The 27,411-nt window shown below is 36.9% G+C and overlaps 1 protein-coding gene across 4 annotated transcripts; it reads right to left on the bottom strand.

Moving 5' to 3' along the window:
- Window positions 1–402: 402 nt before the first annotated feature.
- LOC149961179 (organic cation transporter protein-like) lies at window positions 403–18,771 on the bottom strand. Of its 4 annotated transcripts, none has more exons than XR_016480976.1 (11): window positions 18,688–18,771; window positions 17,884–18,306; window positions 17,562–17,820; window positions 17,189–17,357; window positions 16,972–17,119; window positions 11,006–11,103; window positions 8,972–9,186; window positions 4,804–4,985; window positions 4,643–4,731; window positions 3,888–4,027; window positions 403–1,852 (listed from the first exon to the last, which is right to left on the bottom strand). XR_016480976.1 is itself a non-coding variant. In XM_090175589.1 (11 exons), the coding sequence occupies exons 2-11, from the start codon at window positions 18,271–18,273 to the stop codon at window positions 1,783–1,785; spliced, it is 1,578 nt and encodes a 525-aa protein (XP_090031715.1). In that variant the 5' UTR covers window positions 18,274–18,306; window positions 18,688–18,771; the 3' UTR covers window positions 403–1,782. The 4 variants fall into 4 exon arrangements, 3 of the variants coding, with proteins under 3 accessions (XP_090031715.1, XP_090031700.1, XP_090031710.1); XM_090175589.1 differs by lacking the exon at window positions 4,643–4,731 and having other exon boundaries at window positions 17,884–18,125; window positions 18,219–18,306; XM_090175574.1 differs by lacking the exon at window positions 4,643–4,731.
- Between the last annotated feature and the right edge of the window lie 8,640 nt (window positions 18,772–27,411).

The following is a 27,411-nucleotide window of genomic DNA, read 5'->3' as shown; positions in this document are numbered from 1 at the left end:
ATGGTCTAGTTTATCTACGTCATGGGTGCGTTTCAAGTTCAACGCGTCAGTTGTAGGGTTTATTTGATGGAATTGCAACACTAAAAATCATCTCTACATAGTCAATCTCCCAACAGTAGAAATAAATACAGTCTTGATAAAGTTCTTAAAAAAATATTTGCCGAAAACAAGACAAAAATCAAAATATTTTCTGAAAGCAAAACAAAATATTATATTTTCTGAAAGCAAAACAAAATATTATATTTTCTGAAAGCAAAACAAAATATTTTCTGAAAGCAAAACAAAATATTTTCTGAAAACTAAACAAAAATACAAAATATTTTCTGAAAACTAAACAAAAAAACAAAATATTTTCTGAAAACAAAATACAAAACAATAACATTTTGACAAAAAAATATGCTTCTTTCAATCGTAAAACATTTAATAGTAATAATTGTGCGATAATTAAAACCATGTGTTTCCATAAAATAAGATAAAACAATGGAAAAATTATAAGTGTAAAATGTTTTTATCCGTGTCACGGGCTTAAGCTTTTAAGTACTTTATCGACTCGAGCTCGTGCGCTCTATCTTCAATAACTAAAGCTAGTGACGTAGAAAAACATTAACACGTGATCTACCGTATTTTATAGAAACATCTATTAAAAATAACGTGTTTAAATTGGTTCTTACGTAAAAAATATTTATTTTTAAAATGAGGAAAAAATACTATTAATAAATTGAAGGGCCACACCGATGTTTGAAACAATTGGGTGAAAATTAATTAATTACGGCTCCTCCTCTTTCGTAACTCGTGATAGTAGACCTGGCCAATCATATTTTTGGATTTGTTCCAGGCCTACTTCCAGAGCTCACGGGGGAAAAATAAGGAAACAAACCCAAAAAAAGGGCACTGGGAAATGACCAACACCGTTTTTATAAAGCGTTATAATTTATCTTAATTAAGTTACATTACAATCCGTGTTAATAGAAGATAATACAAAAGACTGGGAAATCAGAAATTAATCGTAAGGTCAAGCGAGTATTAAATAGTAATTTATATATTATAAAGTAGAATAGGCAAATTTAAATAAAAGAAACATTAAGTATAAATTCAATTTGAGTACATCGAAATAAAACTAAGGCTTAAAAAATTAATACTTTTGAGCACTTTGATAAAGCTATGAAAATCAGGTCGTGGGACCATTTTAACTCATCATCTTGATGTTACCGGGAACAATAGCGGGCTAAACGGGGTTGACGAAAAGAGGTTGACGAAAAGAGGTTGACGAAAAGAGGTTGACACTGGTGGTTTTACGTGTGTGAAGCGGCTAGACGACCCGTCAAAGCCACAGATTCGCCTGCTGACGTCATCACGCTGCATCGTGCTCCAAAAAAAGACCGGGTGTTTACCCCCTTTAAGTCAGCCCCATTATCACCACGTTAAAATTGATTTACCAATACGACTCCTTACGGTTTCCATCTGTTTGGATACAGTATCTGTTGTGCAGAAGTGGGGGTAAATTAATGTTATTTTGAGAGGGAATATCACTGGTTTAGTTATCATAAACTTCAGAAATCTCACTAAAGTGATGATATTATAGAAAAAACATCGTTTCAATATAAAAAGTAAAATATCATAAAAGTTAACAAAATGGAAAATATATAATGGGCAAAGTAAATGACGACCATTACTTATCAATGGGGCTATTTTAAGTATCGTGCGCATCCACTCAGAAAAATACTATGACACCCGTGTAAAAATCACTAACAAAAATAACAATAACAACAAACAACGTTATATTTAACTATCGATTTTGTAAGTCGAGTTCTGCAAAATTATCATTTCCGATTCCGCAGGTGAAAGATCCTTCCTGCGTTAAAAAGAGATGGAATACATTAGAACTATGCCATGGGAAAGTGAAATACGATACTGCAAAGCTGATTTAAAGGGGCTGGAAAGTGGGGTTTTGAAAAACGTCATCCGTGACGTCATTAACGAAATTTGGCGCGTAGAACTACTTTTTCTCAAGTTCGCGAAGACGTAAACAGGCACCGCTGTGTTGAGATTTTTGTATGACGAAATCCAGCGTGGTCTTGGTTAGTGTTATAGCTGAGCTCGTAGGAAGTTTTCAAATTTCATTAATCTTTATTGAGATTTAGTTTAGTGAACAACAAATGTTTAACGAAAAATTCATTTGAGTGATAAGGTCTTTTGGTAGTAGTGTGTTCGTAATTTTTTTAATTATTATTTACGAGTTTCATCGAATTTTGTAAAAAAAACGCTAGATGAATCGAAGCCAATTTCTTAGGGCCTTGGTTTCACTGGAGCATTTTGATAAACCTTAGTACTACACCACAGTTTTTTGCCTTTTCCCACTTATATAATTCGCCAACAAGAGATATTTTCGTATCATCACGTTTCCGTTTTTTATTTGAATTAAACTCGTTCATTAACATCATTATAATTAAATAAATATTAAAATACTAGAACCAAAACCACGTCCACGAAGGCCCGAATATCTTAGTTCGCGTATGAATACCTCTCATTAGTCTCTCTCTCTCTCGGGTCGCTCCTCACTATTTTCAAAACATCTCCGTCAGAGCCAAATTCCGGATTTTTTTGGAGATACCACGTCACTAGACGATTTCAAAACCCCACTTTCCAGTCCCTTTAACGCTCGACGGTAAAAATGACGGCAAAATCACTTAGGCTTAAACGTTGCGACGCAAAAAATTGTATTAAGCTTAACGAAAATTTTAAAAGTGAACACTCACTGGCCCAAGCTTATAGCGTTTTCCATTTGTCTGCTCTGATCAACATTTTATGTTCCATTAGCGTGCTCGCATCTGCTCCGATCCAGTTTCGCGTGTTCCATTTCGCGCTCTCGGGTGCTCCGAGTTCGCCCAAAACCGATCTGCCTTTAAGATTTTTTGGCAAAATGGTAGACCAAGACGCGAAAATTCAAATTCAAGCGCGGGAATATGTTCATGGCATGTTCCATTTGCGGTTTTACTCTGGGGCGAGATCTATGACGTCAGAAACAGATTCAGAGTGAATCTTAAGCAATCAAATGGAAAATGCTATTAATTTCCACTACGAAAAACCAGCCTTCCAGCTTAATTTCCACTACGAAAGACCAGCCTTCCAGCTTAATTTCCACTACGAAAGACCAGCCTTCCAGCTTAATTTCCACTACGAAAGACCAGCCTTCCAGCTTAATTTCCACTACGAAAGACCAGCCTTCCAGCTTAATTTCCACTACGAAAGACCAGCCTTCCAGCTTAATTTTCACTACGAAAGACCAGTTTCCACTAGAGCGCATAACGACGCGTCCGAACGTACTACATTTGACTAAATTATGAGTAGTGCAAAAAACTGTATTTTGCCTAAGGGTTAGTTTTAACCAGGGCAAAAACCACACCCGGTGAGCGTCGACGCAAAAAATCCATGTTATGCTTGGTTTTCACTTTTCAATAGGGTGCTTCATACTTGGAGGAGGGAAGTATTCTGGAGTGGAAAATCCCATAGCGGTAATAAGAACGTCCTTTCCCGCCTATTGCTGTTAGAATTACCCAGACTACCCCGGTTAAACCGGTTTTTGGTCGGACGTCAGCTTTATCTGCCATCATTCTGGCTTGATGACGTCCGACCAAAAAGAGCATGATGGGAATTTTACAAAGCCGCAGGTGCCGCCCGACTTTTCCACTCCAGAATACTTCTCTCCTCCAAGCTTCATAATGCACATTTCTTTAACCGCGCTAATGGAAACCAAGGCTTAGGCCTAATACAATATTTTGGCGTCGACGCTCGCCGTTCGGGAATTTTTGGCCCTATTGAACACAAATCTTTAGATTTACCATCGCATGCAACTTTTCTATCGTGTATGAAACTAGTTTAAAACGTACTTTTCGAAGTGTTCCGCTTCTTCTATGGTATCGGGTAATTTTCTATTATTCGTTTCGGGTAGCAGCAATATTAGAAGGCCAGAGGAGATCGACAGACCGCCATACAGCCAAAACGGTACGCTAGGGCTTGTGTAACGTCCCTTTTAGAGGAAAAATAATCAAATATGATAATTTATTTTTGTCTCGTAGGATTATACAGGGTTTTTCAAAAGGTTATGCAAAATTTTTAAGGAGTTTTAGGGGGTGAGTTGAGAAGTATGCCTGTTTTTTCCCATTTTCCTACGAAAAAGCATGGGTAACGTATTATATACGTCATGCTGCCATTGATTGAATAAATACATTATAGGGACTTGGAAGCCGTACCATTGGCTATGGCCGCCATGCTGGTATTCTTTTTTTTCCAATTGGAAAAAGCATGGGTGACGTATTATATACGTCATGCTGCCAACTAGGAGCAACAAACACAACACCCCACACAAGGAGAACGCAACTCGTCAAAAGTCGTGGATTTTCTTGTGTACAATTTTCATTGGCTAGACGCTTTAGCGCCTGCCGTCGTCGGAAGGGGAAAATTCGGAAATTGTCTTCCCCCTTTCCGTAAAACGTTCTGCGTAAAGGTTCGTCCAATGAAATTTGTACGCAACACTGCCTTAGCGTGTTTAAAGGCTAGCTGCGTTCTCCTTGTGTTTGTTGCTCCCAGCTGCCAAGTCCCTATTGATTGAATAAATACATTATAGCGACTTTGGCAGCCGTACCTTTGGCTATGGCCGCCATGCTGGTTATATATTTTTTTCAATTGGATAAAACATGGGTGACGTATTATATACGTCATGCTGCCAAGTCCCTATTGATTAAATAAATACATTATTGATTAAAAACTATGAAATTGACTATTTAGAAATGAATAAAAGTTTACCAATTCTCGGGTAAAAGGCGCGATGATTGAGGCGATTTTGGACCAGAGCGAGCTGGTGCCCATTCCGACGGTTCTGACGACGGTCGGATACACTTCGGCGGAGTAGACGTAGATCACAGCGTATGAGGCAGTTATGCAAAATTTACCCAACATTGCTAAAGTCGTTCGCAGCCAAGCTAGATCTATTCGAATCGACAAAAGTATTAAAAAGGTTAAAGTTTGTCAGATAACCTACGTAAAATAACCAAAATTCAGGCGCCGAGAAAAAGTGAAAAATTAATTGTTAATTTAAATTACAAAAATTATATATTTTTAATAAGAATTTAAAGTACTATAATTTAGTAAATAATTAATAACTTTTTAAAATAGATTATTTTTCATAAACTTTATAGTGTCGCCATCTACCGCAAATATTATTAAATAGGAAGATTTCGCCCCTTTTTTCATATTTTCCTGTAGGCAATATGTGAATGCGTCTATAGGTAGTCCACATTGTAAGTGACACTCCACAAATGTTTTTATAAGCCATTTTTAAAATGTATCTATCAATATTTTCTCGTTTGAAGTCTGATTTTGAGATGGCGCAGCGGTAGAATTTCCAATTTCAGAACACATTCAAGTTTTGAAGTGCGTGTCAAAACATTAAGCATAAAGTGCATAAAGTAAAATAATTTTATTTTTCGTTTATGGTTCTGAATATGTTTCAGTGATATTTTTACGTAGGTGCTTTCCAGGCTTTACGAAGAGTAAGATTTTATTGGCGACCAAAAGCTATCGTTCCGCCCTCTTTCGGTTACCGTAGAAAAATAGATAGGTAGCGTATGAGAAGGTTGTCATGGATGAAACAGTAGCTATGAAAGGTTCATATTTGGATGTCATTACATCCACTCTACCTTTGCGCCTTCAAAATATTTACTGTCAAGGAGACTTACCCGAGGTGTTACAAACCGATTTTGTTCAAACTCGGGGGATTGGTAGACCTTCATGTAACTTGAAAAATCCTAAAGGGATTTTATTCAATGGGCAACGGTTTAGCCATGGCAACGACAAATGTTTTTGACAACATAAAATGGAAATTTTCCCATTGAAAATAACATGGGATTTTGACCGATTCCGAGGTCCCCCCCCTGTGAAACATTTTACAAAATTGATAAAAATTGCCGAAAAAAATCAAAATTGGTCACATTTTGATCAATTTTTTTATTTTTTTTTCACATGGAAATCGCTAAAAATTCCATGTTATTTTATGTTGTCAAAAACATTTTTCGTTGCCATGGCAAACCCGTTGCCCATTGAATAAAATCCCTTTAGGATTTTTCAAATTACATGAAGGTCTACCAATCCCCCGAATTTGAACAAAATCGGTGTGTAACACCTCGGGTAGTCTCCTTGTGAGAGAAAGAAGCCTTACTAGTTGCAACGGTAGTAGCAACGATATATTTAGTCTATCAGGGATTCAGGGTTGCCACCAAATTTTCAGATTCAAATTCCATGACTTTATAAAACCAAATTTTTAATTTATATTTTACTTTTATCGGAAGTTAATACGTTTAATGTAGGTAGCGGCTGACGAAGGACTACGGTCCGAAAGCTTCCAAAATATTTTAATCAAAATAAAAAAACTTAACTCCATGAAGTAGCAGGTCTTTTTATCATAAATATTTTAAAAACATTATTAATTTTACATTTAAATGGACTTATATTTCAGTAAAAAGGTTATTGCAATGTGGAAAAAATTAGCCAAACTTTAAAGGAGATAAATTATAACCACATAGTATTTTTGGGATGAAATAATAATAATATCTATTTCTGAATAACCAACGGTAGCCTAAGTAAGTACATGTTTCAAAGTGTATAACGTTAGCAAGATCGCTTAGGGGTGGGCGAATAACCGAATGTTTGTTAGTACTCGTTCGAAGAATCGAAATTTCGTGATAACTTTTAAACGATTATACGAAAAACAATCGAATAGTCGTTTCACTTACGAATACTTCTTATTTATACGAATAATCGTTTTAAATCGAATAAAAACCGAATAATCTTTGAAAACGAATAAAAACCGAATAATCTTTGAAAACGAATAAAAACCGAATAATCTTTGAAAACGAATAAAAACCGAATAATCTTTGAAAACGAATAAAAACCGAATAATTTTTGAAAACGACTAAAAACCGAATAATTTTTGAAAACGACTAAAAACCGAATAATCTTTGAAAACGAATAAAAACCGAATAATCTTTGAAAACGAATAAAAACCGAATAATCTTTGAAAACGAATAAAAACCGAATAATTTTTGAAAACGAATAAAAACCGAATAATCTTTGAAAACGAATAAAAACCGAATAATCTTTGAAAACGAATAAAAACCGAATAATCTTGGAAAACGAATAAAAACCGAATAATCTTTGAAAACGAATAAAACCCGATTAATCTTTGAAAACGAATAAAACCCGATTAATCTTTGAAAACGAATAAAACCAGATTAATCTTTGAAAACGAATAAAAACCGAATAATCTTTGAAAACGAATAAAAATCGAATAATCTTTGAAAACGAATAAAAACCGAATAATTTTTGAAAACGACTAAAAACCGAATAATTTTTGAAAACGACTAAAAACCGAATAATCTTTGAAAACGAATAAAAACCGAATAATCTTTGAAAACGAATAAAAACCGAATAATCTTTGAAAACGAGTAAAAACCGAATAATTTTTGAAAACGAATAAAAACCGAATAATCTTTGAAAACGAATAAAAACCGAATAATCTTTGAAAACGAATAAAAACCGAATAATCTTTGAAAACGAATAAAAACCGAATAATCTTTGAAAACGAATAAAACCCGATTAATCTTTGAAAACGAATAAAACCCGATTAATCTTTGAAAACGAATAAAACCAGATTAATCTTTGAAAACGAATAAAAACCGAATAATCTTTGAAAACGAATAAAAATCGAATAATCTTTGAAAACGAATAAAAACCGAATAATCTTTGAAAACGAATAAAAACTGAATAATCTTTGAAAACGAATAAAAATCGAATAATCTTTGAAAACGAATAAAAACCGAATAATCTTTGAAAACGAATAAAAACCGAATAATCTTTGAAAACGAATAAAAACCGAATAATCTTTGAAAACGAATAAAAACCGAATAATCTTTGAAAACGAATAAAACCCGATTAATCTTTGAAAACGAATAAAACCCGATTAATCTTTGAAAACGAATAAAACCAGATTAATATTTGAAAACGAATAAAAACCGAATAATCTTTGAAAACGAATAAAAACCGAATAATCTTTGAAAACGAATAAAAACCGAATAATCTTTGAAAACGAAAGTAAAACTTTTCTTTTAGTAGCGTCGCTTTGTTTGCGAGAGTGACATGTTATGCGTAGGGCAGTTTATAACGGAATTTATTTCTATTAAAGCTTCAATAACTGAAATTTAAATAAAGATTATTCTTTGGATTAAAACGATTAGTCGAAAAATCGAATAATCGCCTCTTGAAAATCGATTAATCGAATTCAAACGAATAAAACTCAATTTTTCGGTTAACCGATCCCAAACCCTTAAATACTTTTCTCGTTACTAAATGACACATTAAATATATTAAGTCAAATATAATTCTACACTGAAACCTAAATTACTAATTATTTTTAAGTACGCTAGTTAGCAATTTAATATTTGATTTTCTTATTTATTAGCAATTAGCTCCTTTGATTCAAAACAATAAAAAAATATTATTTTGAGGGTAATTTCATAATTTTAAGGTCTTGGTGCTGTTATAATTTTTAATATTTCCAATTGTTATGAGAGTCGCAAATAAATATTTAGATCGACACCCTTAAAGGTTCGATTTTAATTCTTTTATTTTTACTAGATGGCGCCAAATTAAACTTTTGCGTCATCGGTTTCAATATACTTTAATTAAAATTTTCAGACGGTTGGCGCCATCTAAGTGGACCACCGCTATATAAAAATAATCCTCTAACGGCGTTACTACCGCGAAATAATATTTTCACTAATGAAATAAGTTCATATTCCCATCATGTAATTTTAAACTATTTTGATACTCGACTATTCGACTACAAGAGGTTTTAAAATATTTACATAGTCGAATGGCATTGAACTTTTGGAATATGTGAATAGATAATTTAGTTTACCATCGGATATGGGGATGGTGGCGATGCAGGCGAGGCCACCGACGACCATGAAGGTCATCTGGGGGAACCTTCGTCCTAAGTACTTCAGGATGAAGATGGAGATTATGTAGGCGGGGAATTCCACGGCGCCCGAAATGGCGAAATTGACGAATGGGTCTCCTTGTAATTCGTTGGTATTTAACGAAAGCCCATAGAAGATGAAGGCGTTCACGAACCTAAAAACGAGGGTTGCCAACAGATAGAATCGACTTTCTTAGCAAGAAATAGTCCTAACACGAAATAATTAATTAATTAATTAATTAATTAATTCTAAAGGACAGTTTTCATTAGGGCATAACGCCACGGCGGCGAGGTTGACGCCAAATATCCCCGTTAGGCCTAATACCATTTTTTACGTTGACGCAAAAAATACCCATTAGGCCTAATACAGGGTTGCCACAAAATTTTAAGATTCAAATTCCCTGACTATACCGTTTTCCCAAAATTTGTATTTTACAATTTACTTTTATCAGAAGTTAATATATTAAAATGGACTCATATTGCAGTAAAAAGGTTATTGCAATGTTCAACCAATTAGCCAAATTTTCAAGGAAATAAATGATAATTTATTTTTAAAAATGCTTAGAATTCCCCGACTTTATAGGCCCATTTTTAAATTTCTTTTTTTTTTGCGTTGACGCCAAAATTTCCGCTCTTAATGAAACTTTTTCTTTATGCGCGTCAAAACGTGTGTACGTCTCAAAGTTGAGTGACGGGCCGTTAAGCGCTCTTATGGAAACTTAGGGCTATGCTTGGTTTGCCTTAGCGCACGTCATAATGAATTTTTCTTTACGCGCGTCAAAACGTGTGTACGTCTCAAAGTTGAGTGACGGGCCGTTAAGCGCTCTTATGGAAACTTAGGGCTATGCTTGGTTTGCCTTAGCGCACGTCATAATGAATTTTTCTTTACGCGCGTCAAAACGTGTGTACGTCTCAAAGTTGAGTGACGGGCCGTTAAGCGCTCTTATGGAAACTTAGGGCTATGCTTGGTTTGCCTTAGCGCACGTCATAATGAATTTTTCTTTACGCGCGTCAAAACGTGTGTACGTCTCAAAGTTGAGTGGAGCGCCGTTTCGCGAGCTAGTGGAAACCAAGACTAATACGATTTTTTTTGCGTCGCCATAGTGAAAACCTGACGCTCTAACAGTAAGCTCCTCCCTTAAACCTCAATCAAATCATCCAGGTATAATAGAGTAGTAGCACTCCGTAGCTTTGGCCAACGCCGCCATTTTGGTCGCAAATTTTTTATCCATAGGAAAGAGCATGGGTGACGTACTAGGACGTCACAGTGCCATTACTCTATGCGTTCCCTAACACACATGTCTTCCGGCGCAATAGGCTCTTAAATAAAACATCTTCAATGAAATCGCCTTCCTCCAAGATTTCAACAAGCACTAGGCATATATAAAAAGTAACTTGCAGGTCCTGGCTCTTTGAAATATTACTTCTTGGCAATTTCCTTGAAGATTTTATTGAAGCGCCACACCGGAGACGTTTTGTCTCCCCCTTCAGTCGTGGCGGGGAAAATTTGGCATAATAAATAAATTAATAAATTAGAAGACTTTGCCCATGGCATGGCCCGGAAAAGGGGGGGGGTGAGTAATTCTGACGAATATATTAATAAATTAGAAGAATTCTGCTTAAATATAAATAAACACGCTCTTTGTTCTAACATAAGTTAAGCTAGGAGCAACAAACACAGCACCCCACGCAAGGAGAAAGCAACCCGTCAAAAGTCCTGCATTTCCTTGTGTACATTTTTCATTGGTTAGACGCTTTAGCGCCTGCTGCCGTCGGAAGGGGATAATTCGGAAATTGTCTTCCCCCCTTTCCGTAAAACGTTCAGCGTAAACGCTCGTCCAATGAAATTTGTACACAAAACTGCGTTAGCGTGTTTAAAGGCTAGCTGCTTTCTCCTTGTGTTTGTTGCTCCTAGAGTTTGGGTATCATAAACTAATGGTTCTAAGAATATACGTTATATGATCAAAAACGCACCAATTGAAATAGATGATCAGCGTCTTCTTGCGCAAATTGGCGGACCTCATTAGATCGAGAATGGTGGCCCTTTTGCCCTCCGAAAGAGCTTCTTGTTCCTACGGGGTGATCACAGAAAAGCTCAAATAATTTAATATTGAAAATAGGAAATTTCTAGTCGATTTATAGGATTTCTTTTCGAAATTAACCAAAAATTAATATAAGGGTTTAAATAGTTATGAAGTTAAAAGGCATAGTTTTTTAAAGGGAATTTGCTTAATAATAGATGTTTCCAACTTTCCATAAAATCCCAATCAAAGTCAAATATAGTTTGTGTTACCACGGACTGTAAATTTTAGAGGACCGGTATTCCCGAAGTATTTTACGCCCCGTTCACCGATCAGGCTGACGGGAGTCGCTCAAGGTCATAAAAAAAACTAAAGCGCGTGTCTTTCGGTCGGCCAGATTTCCAGATAACATGCGGGGGGGGGGGGGGTCTATCTCTATGCGTGGTACAAATGACCTTGACGGACTCTCTCTCTCTAGTTCGAAGTGATTGATGCTCGGGGAAACCAAAATTCTACAGGGGAAGGCTACGCTTTACTCGTCCTCTAAAATTTACAGTCCATGGTGTTACCAAGAATTGATCTATCTATATTATAAGGAGCGCTTGCTTGGTACGTTGGTCGTCGTCGCGTTCCAGCTTTCAGGAATGTTTCTGTCACGAAGCCAAAGGCGGGGCGGCGAGAAAGCGCCAGCGCGGGACCGAGAGAGAAGCTGCTGGCCTTCGCTTCGTTACTGAGGTGGTTCGACTATCTATTTTCTCAAAATCTGTCGCCCCTGAGAGTTGGGCCGTGTTTGTCCCAACACGCAAGACACCCGATATTCTCTCTCTTTCCACCGCGAATTTCGAAGGGGGGAAGGGGGTGAGTTTCGGAGGGTCGAGGCATTGCCCCCTGGATTAAGAGAATGCCTAGAATTCGTTTTTCTACAGGGGGCGGCAAACATTTTTTACACGCTCGCGAAACACTCAGTAGATGGCGCGATTTCGAACCTTTATATCGAGACGATCAAGGCGGGAATTTTAAATATTCTTGTATAAGCCAATGCATTTAAGCACTAGCAGCCGATCTTTCGCTGTCAGCCTGACTTGATGACGTCAAAATGGAAAGATCTAGGGCCATCTTTCGGCCAACAAAGGCATAAAACTAAAACTTTGATTTTGCCAATTTCAAAAATTCAACACCTGCCCATTTCTAGGCCTTCTCTTAATCCAGGGGGCAATGGTCGAGGGGTTTCGGGGTCGTTGCCAGATAACCAAAATCCAATTATAGACCCAAGGACTAACAATTATAGATTTCCAGTCCAAATTATAGGACATATTGTATTTGGCGGTAATTTCAATTTTGCATCGGATATCCCACTGATCTTTGATAACATTTCTGTTTTAAATAAACCCATTGAAGTATGGTAAAATAAAACTTTTTATATAAAAAAACTGAAAAATTATAAAAACACAGTTATCCATCGCATTTGTCAGCTGCGAGCCGAGATATTCTTGGACGGTTAACGCTCTCAGTAAGACATTTTCAATTTATAGGCTTTATAGGTCATCAATATCGAAAAGTCGGAAAAAACGTCCTATATAATACACTGTTAAAATTATAGGACACCGAAAATGGAAATTATCGCATGGGACCAAAGGGAGTGAGCCTTACTGCGGTGGTTCGACTATTGAGAAAAGGGTTCCACGGTAATTATCACATGGGAAAAAGGGGGAGGTGGGTACCACGGTTATTATCACATGGGAAAAAGGGGAAGGTGGGTACCACTGTAATTATCACATGGGAAAAAGGGGAAGTTGGGTACCACGATAATTATCACATGGGAAAAAGGGGGAGGTGGGTACCCCAGTTATTATCACATGGGGAAAAGGGGGAGGAAGGGCCTTACTGGAGTCGTTCTACTTTAGGGAAAAGGGCACCATGGAAAATCTCGCATGGGGAAAGGGGGAGGGGGCCTTACTGCGGTTGTTCGACTATGCGGGAAAGGGTCGCACGGAAATTATCCCATGGGGAAAAAGGGGTTGGGGGCCGTACTGGGGTGGAGTGCCTCGAAACACACAACTAGCTGAGGGCCCGCCTGGAAGCCGGGCTTCTCGGCTAGTTAATATATAGAGAGAATGTTTATATTCCGTCATTCGCGACGCATCATGAACCAGGGGAATCAACTAAAGGGGGAAGGAAATGTAAGTGAACGTTCTTACGTTTAGAGATATGGCGAAAGCGAGCTATAGATGGCGATGTGATCGCTTTGTTACGAATTGGTTTGAGGTTGAAATAGATGGCGATACTGTTCCAACAAATTTGGTTGAATGCCGTTACCAGTCAACGGAAACTGTTGTCTTACCCTTGCCTATACTAGGTTCGTGTAAGACTAAAAATCGACGGAATATAAAGTTATAAACATTAATGATACCAAAAGTGGATATAAAACAGAAAGTCTGGGAGGACCCGGTAGCCCTGTTCCATCAAAAATGAGGATCCCCCAAGCATGCCCCTAGTTTGTGCCTACCCCCTTTGGCGGAGCATTACAAATGGCGCTTTACTCGCATGTACCTGCGTAAATCGGCTGATATATTATAGTTCTTCTTCAGTTCCTTAGCCACCTGATTATATAGTCTTTGGGCTGGATTTGGTGCGTCTGCTCTTTGTGAAAATTCACATGTTTGGCAAGGCTTAGGTAGATAATTGATAAAAACGTTTTTGTTTTATTTGAATAGGGTGTGCGGTTTAAAGTGTTTAACGAATTTAAAAACAATCAAACTTTAAAAGAACTACTAGAAGATTTGTGCTCTCAACACGAGTTGTTACATTCGCATTACTCTGAAGAAAGAGGAGGATAGTGGCTTTCTGTACGCATGGAACAATTGGGTATACAATTTAGTACTTAATGAAGAAGGAATTGACCCAATATATGCAAATGAACTCTCCAATCTCAGTTTGCGATTCTGCATTATTACCTTGGTTATTACTATCATTGATTAAATAACCTTATAAGGTTATTTAATCCATGTTACTATACTAAAATTTGTCTACATCCCTATCTACTGGAATTTTAGTTAAGCCTTGGTTTAAATCTTCACTGGTTTGTATAGTACCAATTGAATACAAATCTTTTATAAATAAATTACACTGACTAAATTTACTTTTCGGCTTTAAAGCTAACTCTTCTGGTGTATATTTCTTACGAGCTTGAGCCACAGTGACTCTTGAACTTAACAGAGGCAAAATTTTTGGAAAAGGAATAAATTAACCAACGAGACAACGTCTTCGGGAGATTTACCAAGGAGAATATGCTTCTTGGTTTTACCGCTAGGTTAGCTAGCATCGCCCATCTGAACTATTTCCTCTGACCGTGACGTCATGAGACATAGGCCAAACGTAACAGAGTCGTTCCTGATTGGCTCAATCATTGTATAGGGGAAACAGCTCCTCATTTTTGAAGGAAACCACTGGGAAAGCTAACGAACCCTTTTCCTCCCATTCTTTTTTATATCCACTTTTGGTTCTACGTTAAATCTGGGATCGAAAATTATGCCGTCCAATGTTTTTACGCGCGAAACGACAACGTATGCCATGCCGAGAGCGAATTCGTTGGGTCCGAGATCAACAACTGCTTGCTCAAGTGTTAAGCCCTGGGAACGATGAATGCTGATTGCGTAAGCAAGTTGCAGTGGGAATTGCTTACGAGTACAAGTGGCTGCCCCCTTTTTAAACGAAACGGTGTCTGGTGGGATCGGTATCAGATTGTTGTATAACGACGGACCTGAGTATGTATGTTGGAAAATTAACAAGCACACAAAGTGGCAACTCGTTTAAACACTCGCGAGTATCGGTGGAAATATAGATAATATCAATGACTTTGCCTATAGTACCATTGCCAGTTTCCCTATCTCTCAATAAAAAAAAACCCTCGAAGGGATTCCCCTCATCAATTACTGTTTTCGAGATATTGCGAAATTTCTGCGAATTATCAGAGCCCCCACCCCCCTCCACTTCTCTAAAAAACGTTCCCGTACAACTCGCTCCTATCCCCGCTGAGCGCCCCCCCTCTACCCTCTCGCAACTCGTGGCTCATACAATTCCTCTTTCTCTTCCTCCCCCTCCTTTGAAACTTACTAACGGACGACCGTTCCTATCCCCGTCTAGCACCCCCTACCCTCTCGCAACCCGTTGCTCATACCATGCCTCTTTATCTTGCGCCTCCCCCTCCTCCTTTGAAACTTACTAACGGACGAACGGACAAAACTTTCCCATTGAACTCGCTGCTAAGAGAGCTACGCTCGTTTCGCTCGCTCCGCTCAATAAATAGATCAATTCTTGTTGTTACCTTAAAATGGATTTAAGATATTTTTTATTCATACTGCCCAAGTTCTGGCAGACAAAATAAAAAGTCATAACGTTTTTTCTTAAATAAACTATCAAAATACAAGATGGCACAGGCCATAATAGCAGACTCACTCCCTGCCCTTTATCATGGTAATTGTGGTCTCGTTCGCTGCCGAGAAATCAAGGGCCCAAACGGGTATCGCGCCTGAGTTTTTCATACCCCATTCATAGACTTACCGTTCATTTTCGTCGCCTCAGTATTGACTGTTTCGCGACGATTTTTGCGTAAACTTTTTATTCAGAGGCGAAAAAACCCCTTTGATTACCCACAAAGGTTCGGCACTGGTATAGATAGATATAGATTGCTAATACCGATCGAACGCCGTATCAATTAAATCGTTCGCACGCGCCACCGAATAGAATTGACCGTTTCGCGGGGACTTTTACGTCAGTTTTATACGGGGGGGGGGGCGAAAAAACCCTTTAATCATAAACATAGGTTCGGAACTGGTATAGTTAGACAGAGGGAACTAATACCAATCGACCGACGTATCAATTAAAGTTTTATCGAGTGCCGTTGATGAGCAATCGACTTTTCGCGGAGTCCATTATTTTAGTAAACAAACCGGTTTGAACAACCAAGGTTTAGGAGCTAAAATAAACTACAATATAGTGTCAAGTGCTGTTAATGCTATTAATAAGCAAATTAATAAAGTTTTCGGAGACTCACGTTCTAAAATAAATTTGCATAGTCAAATAAAAAAGTTGGTTTATTGAAAAAAATAGTTGAAATTCAGGAGTAAAAACGCGAACAAGTAAAGAGACCAATAAGTAGGGGAGAAAACTAAGCTTTAATTAAAGCTTAGTTTTCTCCCCTACTTATTGGTCTCTTTACTTGTTCGCGTTTTTACTCCTCACTCTCTAGACCATTGGTGGTTCTCGTGTCTTTGCTCTAGTTGAAATTTAGGTTGAGCTTTTCTGGGGCATCTCCAAGCATGGAACCAAAAACCAATTAATTGGTTCCATGCTCCAAGGCTGGAGTCTTTGCATATTCTTTTGAACCTAGGCCTAACTCTTCTAGGCTTGGTATGGGTTTTAATAACGCTGGTGGAATATCCCACTTCGATGACTTGTTCCATTTTTGGAAAGTAATCTCTGAACCGAACCGTATTGGTAATTTTCCTTTTCTTTTTCTAAACTACTCATTATTTAAATTCATCCGCACAAACAAGTTTCAAGCATGTGGTCATTATAGAATTAGCTCTCAGTAGAAATAAAACCAAGAACCCATAGACGTCTATGGGTTCTTGATATAGAGATATTTTAGTGACCACGTGACTAACGTCACTAATGCTTTTTAGCAAAGAGAAACTCCCACAACATGGCAACTGTTTCCACTGGTAAAGCTAGGGAGAGCAGACGACGTGATACATCTCTATAACCCTTAAAAAAATTGTTAACGGCACACTAATGTGAAACATAATTACAAACATTCTAATACATATATGCTATACTTCTGTAACCATTTAAGTCAAAAATGTTTAAATCCACATTAAGTTAATGAGTCTAAACATATTACGAAATCTCAATATTCACCTTCTTCATGGACTGGGAAATAAGTTCTATAGACTCATCCAAATCACAGATGCTTATATTGTTTCGTTTGGACGCTTGGATTATAACAGACTTGGCCTTTCCAATTTTGCCATTTATAAGGAGCCAACGAGGTGATTCCGGCATCAACCTTATAACATAAATACATATTGGGTTATTCTTGGTACTTTTAATTAGTAAATAAAAAGTAAAAAATTACCAATAAAGAGATATCAAAGACACAACTGGTATCGTAATGGCTAGTTGTATATACATCCATTTTTTCAACAAGTAGGCAATGCCAGGCAGTAAAACATAACCGGTAGCCCAACCAAGTTCTAAGGCGACACCCAAAATTGGGCGAAGTTTAGGTCCCACCACTTCCATCACTAAAAGAGGGATTAATCTACGTAAATTTAAAGTTAACGAAATGATAAAAAGGGGCTGAAAAGTGATTCTTAAAGACAAAGAAAGGTATGAATAAATGCTTAGAGTATAAAAGAAATGAGTAAATAGTTTTGTAATATATCTCTTAATTTACTTTTCTGCCCCATTTTGTAATAAAGATAAATAAAAGATAATTTGTAAATTACAAAGAACGAAATCATTCAGGAACAATCCTGTTGTTCCCAAGGCTAAAATAAAACGGCAAATGGCAAAAACTAAGAAAGAAGGAGAGAAGGCACAGATGATCCCAGCTACCAGTAAAAACACCGCAGCTGTCAAGATCATAGGTCGACGGCCAAAACGATCCGATAACTGGGATAGGCAGAGGGCTGCTACGAGGTTCCCAATCATGTAAGAAGACTGAGCCATAGAAACTTTCCAAGACTCATCACAAACTAAATCCCACTGAAACCAAATTTTTTTAATGTATTTTGATTAAATAAACCCATAATGAAAATCCGTACTTACCTCCTCTGTAATAGTAGAGTAATAGACAGAGTTATCATATTCCCAACTTGAACATGGCTTTGTTTCGTTTAAATGATCAGTGACAGTACCGTTGTTTTCAATATAGTTGGTGTATTTATTGCATTTATCAAAATCCATTTTTCCTTTCACTTCCACCAAAGGTGCACTTAAATTTTTCCACTCGCTTATGCTCATATTAGCTAAATGTTCGGGTCTTTTGCACCAAAAATCTATGTTTGGAGCTATAAAAGGAACCACCATGTGCTGCCATGCCACTAAAAGGGCTACAAAAAACACAACTGCAAATATTTGGCCTTGCCAAGGTCCGTATTTACCAATTAAATCGGTTATATCCTTTGGTTTGTTGGACAATTTTTCTTTTGAATCCATTTTGTTTCCCAAAAATAATACTTTTCGTAATACCTAAAATAAAAAAGCACATAAACAAGCAGATTCTACAATAACAGAATTTTTATATAGGATTTTTACATAGTTTATGACAGACTGACAGTCTATAAAAATAATCTCTATTACGAAACTACGTTATAAACCATTATCTCGATATTTCAATTTTTTGTACAAATTATGAGTGGGCAAATAAACGAACTTAAGAAATCTGATTTGGCAAGGCTTACGGAAAAGAGAAATTGTAAAAAATAACAAAAATGTAAGTAATTCCAACCAAGGCGTAGTTATAATTAGGTCATATTTAATATGGTTAATTTATTCCAATAAGTTTATAGTAAATATAACGTTATATAACTCTAAAACACTAATTTTTAAGAAGTATTAAAAGATATTTACTTATTTAGTGTAAGGAAAAATCAATAAAATAAACGTCAACTGACAAATAAAAACATTGCCACGTGCACCGATACCCATGTGAGGTGAAAAGACTGCTCCGAGCGTGAACCGGATTTGCCTTCTACGTCATCGCTCTACCACGGAGAACTCCGCTAGGTGCTCGGAGGACTAGACTTCCAGCCTGTCCAAAGATCACTACGTACCCTAGATTCGAAATTAAGCTCCTTGTAACGCAGCCTCTTACTGAGTTCCCGGTGGAAGTCGGAAAAAACTGCCTCCATCGAGCTGGCAGGGCTACCGACATCTAGTTAAAACGTAAAGTTTTAGTGAAAATTGCGCCGTGGTTTTTGACTTGGGGTTTTCAAGATACCAGATATTTTTGCATTATATTGTTTTAAATCAATAAGGGATCACGCCTGTAGCTCTAAAAATGTTTCTAAACGAAAGAAAACTAAAGGCGAGTAATATAATCTTGGGTTATCTATGGAAGTTCCTTATTTCTCACCCTGCTATGGAGCCCGATTTTCCAACTTCCGGCGCGAACTCAGTAAAAGCAGAGGCGCCTCTTCCTATCCCCGTAATGTTAAAATTTCGTGGTACGTTTTTTCCCCATGAGAGCGTTGAAGAAGCAGACGACGGAGTTTGCAATTCCCGGACACACGATGGCACTGTAAAATTGCTTATCAAAGAAAAATAAAATTTCCTCTCAGTAGGTTAAAGTTGAATTCAGCTCAGTCAGCTGTGATGTTGAATTATTTTAACTATTTAAGTAAAACAGTTGATTTCGTAAGAAATATAAAAGTAAGTACAAGAAAAATCCCTCCCTATTTCATTTCATTATTATCAACTGTACTTTTTTAATATATCAAAAGAAATTCGTGGAATCTAAAGTGGAATATTTTATGGGCTGGCCAAATCTTAATTAAATATAATCTTTGTCAGTGAATTGTCCTTTACCTTGCAAAACCCAATGGTTATCATATTTGGACAATTCTTCATCATGGTCCAGGAGCTGGTACTTTAAACGAGTCTGTTTAAAATAAAGTCATCCAAATTGTCAATTCAATATGAATCTGATGGTTTTAAGAGGCTATTGACTGATGCAGCTCTGTACGCTGCCTGGTATTGTTGAGGATTTGGAAGATCTCAATTGTCTCCTTATTGGAAAATGGAACCAAAGTAGTTTTCTAAAAATCTTGACTAATTCTTCCAGTTACTAAGAACTCAAAACCAAAATTATCCTTTATATCATTCCATAGGAGTAGCAAAGACTGAATTGATAGTTTCCACCCTTCAATACAAGGTAAGGTTTTATACCTACAGTTCTGAAGCTACCATGTATTAAACCTTTCCAATTTTTCTTTCAGCATTGGTATGTGGATGGATTGATCAGTCATTGCTCTCTTACAGTGTGTTTCATTGTTTAATGTCCTGCTATTGCAGCAATCAAAAAGGCCGTTTATGTGTAAGAGGAACTCTGCTGTGTATGTGCTTTCAATTGTTAAAACTCTCCTAATCCCATTGAACAGGCCATTTGAATTAGAAACACTTTGACTGCAAATTTGGGCAGCTAAACTGACTTTCATGTTAGAAAATGCTGGTAACTTGATATGTTTACGTTTCAGCATATGTGTGCTTTGAAACTTACCAATTTCTTGGTCTATTTTGAAAAAATGTTCTAGGACTGCCCAAGAAACTAGATTGCCTTCCACTATTATGGGATACCGTTTGAAATTGTTCCTCACACTTTTCAAGAGATGTGGAGGATCAATTTCAATGAATGGCTTTTCCACTGATATCCCCATACTTTTGAACAAATTTTGATTGCCTATTCCTTGGTCACAGACTACAGCTTTGACAATAAGGCCAATACGTTTTAGGTGAGTTACGCAATCATGAAGCAATATCTTCAAAGTCTGTTCGTGACAAGCATCTTTTGTGAGGAAGTAACCAATTGGTGGTTTGAATTTCAGTTTTATGTCATTCACCATGAACACTAGGGCCTGATTTGCGTACTATTTTGACCTTCCATATGGACCGAAGTCTACGAAACCCGAGGGGGTAGCCACTTAAGAAATATGGTGTACAAATAGCGAGAAATAAAAATAAACATTCCTAGAAATCCACAAGAAATATTGGAAATATTTGGAAATCTGGTGTACAATTTTTTTCCAAGTGCCTACCCCCTCGACGAAACCTTCAATGTTATCGTTTTCATTATTGTCAAAATGTTTAGTTGAATGGCTATAATTATGTTAAGTACAAATATATTTAAATGGAATAGAATTCAATATATAGTTCTGGGTTTAAATTCATAGGAATTGACTTCATCCAGTAAAAAAAAATTCATTTAAAGCTAGTGTTCATCATTGTGAATATTTTATATAAATTATCATTTTCTTCGTTGAATTGATTTTGGAGGGCATAATTTGGCATTTGTAGTGCTGCGTTTACCTTACACAAGATTGTAGTTGTAATATGATCTTCAGGTGCATTTATATTTGCTACTATTTGAATTAATTATAAATGAACATAAGGCAGTAAGAGACCATGGCGGGATATGTTTTTGCCTTCAGTTTACCTAGGGAAAACCGTGGTTTCATTGGAATTTTCCAAAAAAAATAGTAGGTGTAGCTAATGGTGTAAGCCGGTTTTTGGTTTTGATATTCATAAAACAATCGTCAGTGAAATGAAGACCGCAAAATACGTGGTTAAAGTGCAAGTAATTTGTAGTTTTATTTTGGAGCTTTTCACTGTTTACATTTTGCAGCCACTGCAGAACTATTAAGTTTTAAGAAATGTTAATGCTTATTAAATTAAAACGCGTATTCACCGGTCTTTATCCCTTGGAAACTTGAAAAATAAAAAAGACAGACGCGTGGTTACCTTTTTATTCGATTTACAATTTTTAGCCGAACAAGACATTTCAAAATAAATTAAACTTGCAAAAATACCTAAAACACTTCCTTTTTTGCGTCTTCTCAAACTCTAATCTAGCGCGCGCCGGAGATACTACTAGCGCCATCAAACGCCCGGGAATTGTGGACATTCTCGGCGAATAAAATCGTACCACGGATTTTTTAAAGAGAGGCGCCTCTCTGTAGCGAAGCGACTTTACACTCTCTGGTAAAATCCTCACGAGAAAACGCGCTATCGAGAAACGCCGTGATTTCGAATCTAGGGTACGTAGTTATATTATCTTTGGCCTGTCCATTGTCTGAATGTACTCTAAGTATTGGCGCCTAACGGCGCCGCGCACTCACTTCGCTTGTGTGCTGGGGGCGCGCAGCGCCTCCCCAACCCCATACTAAAAAAAGCTATGGGCCAACTATAACGCAACCTAGAGGACAGCACCAAGCCTGACGCATCAAGTATCGTAAACCCGAAAACAATAAACAAAACCAAAAAAAAACAAAAGTACCTATTGTTAAAAAAAAGCCCTAAGGACTTTGTCAACACGTGTGAAAAATCTACAATTTCAAAGCATTTGCGAGGGTAAGAAAAGTTTTTATCGACTGAATTTCAACTTGTGCAATCGAAAACAGAATATTGGTGCCTGACGGCGCCACCCCAAAACCGTTCTTGCTGTCACGATGGGCCGTCTTTAACGCGACCTAGAGGACATTACCTAGCCATAACGCATCAAGTATTGTCCAAATACGCGGAAAACTAAAATAGTTAATTGGTGTTCAATGCTTCACATTGGCTCAAATAATTAATTGATATTCAACGCATCAAGTATTGTCCAAATACGCGGAAAAGTAAAATAGTTAATTGATGTTCAATTCTTCACATTGGCGAAATAATTAATTGATATTCAATTAGTATAGAACAAAATGAAAGTTTGTTTTCATGTGTCCTACTCTATCTCGGGGTAGAACAGCCAGTGAAATCTCAGGATAATACCAGTGAAACAGTTTCACTGAAACTTGAAAAATCACATTCCCGATAACTTTTTATTTACATGTTTGCGGATAATAATTAATACACCATTAAATTCAGCGTAAAAATGCTACCAGTAAATCGAATAAAAAACGAAAAATAATTGGCCAATTAGGTAAGTCGTGAATATTATAGTGATATTCTTTAGGAAAGTGAAAATTTCACAAGCCAATATTCCTAAAGTTGCGTAGGGTAAAGATAACGTGTGATCATATGGTGTGATACAGTGTCGGTTGCTCTTACGTTAATATTTCAGTAATAAGTGTTTGAATTGTTTATGTTATATTTGGGTATGAATAATTCCAGTTATTCAAAGCAGTTCAGTTAAGACGACGAGAAAATAGTAAGCGGGTTTGATGGGATTTTTAAATTTCTGTAGCATCGTTCAATCTCTTTTTTCTTCTTCGTGTATCTCGCTTTATATATAAAGAGTACGCAAATGCTTCACTCACTATAACTAGACGCCGAGCCGTTTTCGCCATTGAATTGGGAATAGTACCGCTAGAATGACATAGGCGCGTTCGGTAGTCGTGGTTTCGCGAAACAAATTCTGAACAACTCTATCATTATACGGGGGGCGGCGGGGGGGCATCTATAACTTTCAAGGTACATTAGTACTATTAAATCAATTGTATAGTATATACTGCCCTACATTTCAGAAACGCATTATCGACCAATTTTGAGATTTTGAGTTTCACAACCTTTTATACTAATTTTAAGTCGCTGATTCCTAATTTAAAATCCATTTATTTTTATATCTCCTAGATTTCAAGATATTGTAATTGGCAAAACGCATTTTTAAGCCAAATTTTCAAAATTACCGCGCAGAAACGCATTATCGTGCAGGAGATAAGCATCTGCTTAGGACGTAACAGTGGAATTGGTCCGATAAATTTTTCAAACGCGATAGCATTGTCTGCTAGACTTTCTCGATTAGTTTCAGGGCACACTGGGGCCCCTACTAAAAAGCATACCGGCATACCGGGCATACCATTAGCCAAGATAGGAGCGAACTTGGCCAGAAATTTTCCTAGCTTATACAAATCGGCCTGGTTCACTCTTATCTTAGCTAATGGTATGCCCATGCTTTACAGCATGGGCATACCATTAGCTAAGATAAGAGCGAACTTGGCCAGCTTATACAAAGCGTTTTAGCCTCATTTTCGCGCAAGGTTTTGAATGTTTATCCATTTTACCGACATTTTTATTCAGTTTAAATTTCTTATAACTTCATTTTCACACAAGGTTTTGAATGTTTACCCATTTTACAGACATCTTTATTCAGTGAAAATTACTTTAAAATGATTTAATTTAATTTCAATAATTAAACTTGATAATAAATTGTTTTAACTTCATTTCCGAGTACTTTTCAATGGGCATACCTGCGCTTAGAGGGGGCATACTTGGGCCAAAGGGATGGAACTTCATGCAAACGTCATATTTAAATGTTTTTCCTTCATTTCCGACTACTTTTCAATGGGCAAATAATCCTTCCAAGAAAGCTAAACTAATTGAGGAAATTATTTGTCGAATCCCCGTGATTCATAGATTATCTGGGATGGAGCTGCCAGAAAACAACAATAGCGATGACTTACTAAAGAGTCGTGGATTGGCCGAAGAATAGAACGTTATATAGAATGTTATGTTATAGGCCTAATGTAAATTAGTTATAGTAGTTTTTATGCTGTGAACAAAATGTTCCTTATTTAAGAATATTTATTTCAACAAATAAAATGTTTTCATTTTTTTTATTTTAATACTAAGCTTATTTATAATTAACTTATGATAATATCATTAAATAATTTTTTAATTAAGTTATGATAATATATAATGTTAAGATAATAGTTACTTTACTCCAGTTATTCTTTACTACTTATTTAACTTATGATAATATATTTATAATGTTAAGATAGTGACTTTACTTAAGTTATTCTTTACTAATTATTTTGATTATTTTCCTTTAAAATTAACTTATAACTAAGCCTAGGTATTCTGACAAATACGATTTTTGCGGAATCGACCGATTATAATTAGAAATGCAACAAATTGCATTTAATGCGTTTCTGTTTTGACTCAGAAGTTGGAATTTACTGCGCAGAAACGCATTATGTGTTTATAATGCGTTTCTGCGCAGTATTTTGTTCTTTTGGGGACGTTCAAAACGCATTAATGTCGCATTATTCAAACATTCAAGTAATTTAAGTCATTGGTAATGTCATATTCGGAATCTTCGTTAAAAAATACCCCAAATCAATTAATTTCCTCTTGCCGCCGATTATAATTTTAATGAAACATTTGAATTGAAATCTACCGTAACAATCCAAACTTAGACCGTTAGACGACTTGACAAACTTTGTTTTTTACTTGGCAAATTTCACTTACCTCCCTCCCCCCCCCCCCCCCCAAACGTACTCTCTTCGGTACGCCCCTGAAGACGGCCATGCATGGAGGCAGTTTTTTCGACTTCCGCCGGGAACTCAGTAAGAGCCTGCGTTTACGTGCAAGGAGCTTGATTTCGAATAATAAAAATGGGTGTGACTCGGTGAGGGTTTTATCATGGAATCTCAATTTAAATTGAGATTCCATGCTTTCCCTCTGTGTTCATAAGTGTTCCCTGGTACGACTAAAACAAGGAAAACGAGGAAAATTAAGGAAAACTACCAAATAGTAGTATAACGGCTTTGTCACACTGCGCGCAGCAAGTAAACCGCGGAAAATAATCAACAAGGAATTTTCGCCGTGCGATAAACAAACGACGAAAAAATTAAATTACGAGTAATTAAGGGTGTTTATTAATATATATATATATATATATATATGCCAATTTTACGTTCTCGTACCTACAATAATTTAAATGTAAAATCAGAAATTTTTAATTATAGCATTTGGTTGCTAAATCGCGGAATATAGTAAAACGATGAATTTTTGCAAGCGCTGCCTACGTTAATCAAGGCCCGTGCGCGCTCATTGGGAAGGGGGAGATTTTAGAGAAACGCGACGACTTGTTTTTTTCGCTACTCTGCCGTAAGATGGCTCTCTTCCCTATCCCAATTTGAATTAGGTGATTAACGTAGGCAGCGTTGCAAGCGACTAAAACGATGATTTTTTTAAATCATACACAATCGCCTTCACGTCGTGCGATAGATGCCGCATTGCCGCTAGTCATCCGGCGGCTGAATATTTCATTCTAAGTGTTTTCCTTTAAATGGACAAACCACGGAAAAATTAAATTACGAGAATTTTCGAGTAATAGGCGCTTAAATCAAGGATTCTATACAATATGTAATTTTAATTTTCGCGTCTTGGTCTGCCATTTTGCCAAAACATCTAAAAGGAACCCGCAAAAATTTGCTCCGATTTCGATCTCGATCCGTTGATCTGTCGAAATCGGCAGATCGGTTTTGGACGATCTCGGGAAATGGAACACGCGTAATTTGATCGGAGCAGATCCGAGCACGCAAATGGAACATAAAATTTTGATCGGAGCGTTCTAGAGCGCTCGAGTGTAGTCAAATGGAAAACGCTATAAGAAACAATAACCAAAATTTCAATTTGTAGACCGGTTTCGCCCTTTTGGGGCTCATCAGTACAGTGTAGGAATATATCGTCGTCGTTCGAATGTATTGAGCCTCAACTCGCTGCGAAACCACCGGCACGGACGGTGCGGGTTGCGGACCCGATGTTACTTCATTTATAGACGTATCGTTTATATTTGGCTCAGTTTTTAAAAAGGTTAGATTTACGCATAAAGGGAAATTAATTTTTTGGCGCGTTGAAACGTATTTGCTAGTTATATGTAAGTGTTTTCCTTGTTAATTACAATATTTAAAACACAAATAAGCCAAAAGTTGGTTTCACGTGACGGTGATCCTTTAAAAACTATAGAAATGGAAATTGCACTATTTTTGGACCACCAAAGGCAAATTATCTCAAAAACCCTTTCTTGTGAAATAAGAATAAACAGTTTATAAAACTCAGAATGGCTGGGACCAACGGGTTTCTTATAAGTGGCGACTACTGTATATTCATTGGCAATTTAATGCCTTTGCAAACACTATTTGCATTTTTTGCAAATATAATACGTTTTTAGAAGTTTCTTTTCTTCTAAGCCTTCACATTTTAAGTGAAGCCACCGACGACAAGCAACGCAGAAAACTTTACGATTGTTCCTGCTACTAACACATGTCGTCTCCGATTCGCAGGTATTCCAAGCCTGTTGGTTTAAGCCCTTGATCCACTCGCTCACCTCGTTCTATAGGGTACACACTCGATAATTACCTGGGGTGGGGATCGCGCAGGCACGCGTTTCTTGATAAGCTTTTTCTCTCGTAGTCTTTTTTTCGGTCGTATTCCTTGGCCAACAAATACAACCATTTGCGACCTCACAAGCTACTTACTTCTAGTTTTTTAGTTCATTTTCCCGTTACGATGCTATAAAGGTATAGTTGGCCGAATAAAGCGCAATCGTAATCAGTGGCGGCGCTAGGGGGTAGGTCAGGTAGGTCACTGCCTACCTTAAAATTTTGAGGGGCCCCAAAATCACCAAATAAGGGCCCCCAAATTGATCTAGAAAGGGTCTCAAAATTATCCCAAGAGATAAAATTATTTATAAATAACAATGAAACAATTGTCGATAATGTATTTAGAAAATTTTTGGTAGAGGTCGGGGACGGTTAATCATTATCCATGATTAAATTGATTTTTTTCGGGGGAAAAATGTAAACAAAGAAATTTAATATTTCGGAAAATGATTAAAAACATGTAATATTCGTAAAATTTGGG

The sequence above is a fragment of the Leiobunum rupestre genome, chromosome 1, assembly GCF_980474605.1.
Source record: "Leiobunum rupestre chromosome 1, qqLeiRupe1.1.hap1, whole genome shotgun sequence".
Taxonomy (NCBI): domain Eukaryota; kingdom Metazoa; phylum Arthropoda; class Arachnida; order Opiliones; family Sclerosomatidae; genus Leiobunum; species Leiobunum rupestre.
This window is presented reverse-complemented; position numbering and strand designations above follow the sequence as displayed.